The 2,844-nt window shown below is 62.0% G+C and overlaps 1 protein-coding gene across 1 annotated transcript; it reads left to right on the plus strand.

Annotated features, from left to right (window-relative positions):
* Window positions 1-262: 262 nt before the first annotated feature.
* Window positions 263-2,353, plus strand: LOC125546042 (scarecrow-like protein 3). The gene has a single exon (XM_048710159.2). The coding sequence runs from the start codon at window positions 710-712 to the stop codon at window positions 2,048-2,050; it is 1,341 nt and encodes a 446-aa protein (XP_048566116.2). The 5' UTR covers window positions 263-709; the 3' UTR covers window positions 2,051-2,353.
* The last annotated feature ends 491 nt before the right edge of the window (window positions 2,354-2,844 follow it).

The raw sequence follows: 2,844 nt of genomic DNA on the forward strand, positions 1-2,844 counted from the left end.
CTAGAAAACAAGAGCATGTTAGATGTAAAAGAAACTCAGAAGTTTTTATTACTCTGCTTGCTACAATTTTTGGAATTTACCGTACATCACCGCTCTCAGCCTCGCTTTCTCTCACCTTCTCCTGCTTTGGTATTTTCTCCTTGAGAGAATGCTCGCCGTGTTTCCCTGCCTGGCCTTGTTCTCCCTCCCTCTCTGCTACTACCACATTCAGTAAAGGCCACTGAATACCGATGCATGCCCGGCGAGTGCATGCAGAAATAAATGGCCCCGATTTCCCCTTTGTCCGCTCCGCTCCTCGCTCTGACCTGACGGGGACGGGGTGAATTGTATCCTTGCTCCTCGCGCCATTGCCCCTTGTTGCAGTCCTCTCGGACCTCTGCCCTTTGTTCCTCTCTGCTTGTCTCCTTCTCCTCCCTGCCGTGTCCTCCCACTCCTCTCTGCCTGGCCTCCTCCTCCAGCCCCGTCTATTTAAGCCTCCTGCCTTGGTTTGTTCATTGGATTTCCCCTCTGCAGTTTGCACCACGCAGCCGCGAGCCAAAACCTCAGAGACGGCCGCCGTATAAATCGCCCGTCGTCCACCACGCCACGGCCGGCATCGGGGAGATAGATAGATAGATAGACAGACACGGCAAGGAGGCGACTTTGCTTGCTTGCTTCGTGAACCGAGCGGGATCGCCGAGCGGAGCGGGCGGCAGCGCTGGCGAGGCTGATGGTCCAGGACGAAGGCTCCTCCTCGTCGGTCACCTCCTCCCCGCTCCAGAACTTCTCCAACATGCCGCTCCACCCGCACCCCGGCGCCGGCGCCACGCCGCCCTGGATGCTCCGCGAGCTCCGCTCCGACGAGCGCGGCCTCTGCCTCATCCACCTCCTGCTCAACTGCGCCGCCGCCGCCTCCGCCGGCCGGCTCGACGCCGCCAACGCCGCGCTCGAGCACATCGCGACCCTGGCCGCGCCCGACGGCGACGCCATGCAGCGCGTCGCCGCGGCCTTCGCGGAGGCGCTGGCCCGGCGCGCGCTCCGTGCGTGGCCCGGCCTGTGCCGGGCGCTGCTGTTGCCGCGCGCGGGCCCCACGCCGGCCGAGGTCGCCGTCGCGCGTCGCCACTTCCTTGACCTCTGCCCCTTCCTCCGCCTCGCCGGGGCCGCGGCGAACCAGGCGATCCTCGAGGCCATGGAGTCGGAGAAGATCGTCCACGTCATCGACCTCGGCGGCGCCGACGCCACGCAGTGGCTCGAGCTGCTCCACCTCCTCGCCGCGCGGCCCGAGGGCCCGCCGCACTTCCGCCTCACCGCCGTGCACGAGCACAAGGACCTGCTCTCGCAGACGGCCATGGCGCTCACCAAGGAGGCGGAGCGGCTGGACGTGCCGTTCCAGTTCAACCCGGTGGTGTCCCGCCTGGACGCGCTGGACGTGGAGTCCCTCCGCGTGAAGACCGGCGAGGCGCTGGCCATCAGCTCCAGCCTGCAGCTCCACCGCCTGCTCGCCACCGACGACGACACCTCCTCCGCCGCCCCAGCCGACAAGGAGCGGCGTCGGAGCAGCCCGGACTCGTCGGGGCTGCTGTCCCCGTCCACCTCGCGGGCGGACGCGTTCCTGGGCGCGCTGTGGGGGCTGTCGCCCAAGGTGATGGTGGTTTGCGAGCAGGAGGCGAGCCACAACACGGCGGGGCTGACGGAGCGGTTCGTGGAGGCGCTCAACTACTACGCGGCGCTGTTCGACTGCCTGGAGGTGGGCGCGGCGCGCGGGTCCGTGGAGCGCGCGCGCGTCGAGCGGTGGCTCCTGGGCGAGGAGATCAAGAACATCGTGGCCTGCGACGGCGCGGACCGCCGCGAGCGGCACGAGCGGCTGGACCGCTGGGCGGCGCGCATGGAGGGCGCCGGCTTCGGGCGCGTCCCGCTGAGCTACTACGCGCTGCTGCAGGCCCGCCGGGCGGCGCAGGGGCTGGGCTGCGACGGCTTCAAGGTCCGCGAGGAGAAGGGCACCTTCTTCCTGTGCTGGCAGGACCGCGCCCTCTTCTCCGTCTCCGCCTGGCGCGGCCGCCGCTTCGACTGACCGCCGGCCGGCCGGCCATGTCTGCCTGGACTCTGGGTTCGATTTCACCACTACTAGTAGTACCACCCATGGACATTAGCTAGCTAGCTAGGCGTTTCATCGCATCGAAAATTTCATTTCTTCTTCTGATTGTTTTGTTTAGTACTTTGTTGTAGACCGAACTTGGGGCATGCATATGCATGCGCTGCTTGTTTTGGGCTGAACTTGCTGCATGCCTACGCATGCCATGGGTGTGTGTCTGTTGATAGTACTGTGTATGCCTTCCCGTTTTGGTTCGGATTAGTGCATAGATTTTGGTAGGAATGATGAAGTGATCTGCCGATTGATCATCGATTGGATCGGATCTTTGATCTTTCCGTTCGATCGAATCGAATCGTGCCCAAGAGGGCAGGCTGCATTTGGTGAAAAGGGGACAAATCAGTTCCTGATGAGTTAGGTAAAGGCTTGTGAGCCGAACGATTGAATGCTTTCTTGTCATCCAAAGAAAGAAGGCGATTGCGGGACGCCAGCTGATGCCTCGGGTCGAATTCAACGCTTTCGTCGTCGTCTTAACTTTGTTGAAATCTAATTGTCGGGTTAAGGGGAGAAATTTTTGGCTTGTCTGAACGACTGAACTTTCACGGTCCTGCACCGCCGGGGAGCTTGCGCTATGTTTCGGATTCACGCGTGATTTTTCATAGAAAATAGCATGTACATATGTAAAACATGCTGAACTGTCCTCGTCGATGGCTCATCCGGAACTGATGCTGCTGTGATGGCATATATTTTGGGTATGTCTGGGATACATGTAGATG

This window comes from Triticum urartu, chromosome 3A (assembly GCF_056163025.1).
Source record: "Triticum urartu cultivar PI428250 chromosome 3A, HENAU_Tu73, whole genome shotgun sequence".
NCBI lineage: Eukaryota > Viridiplantae > Streptophyta > Magnoliopsida > Poales > Poaceae > Triticum > Triticum urartu.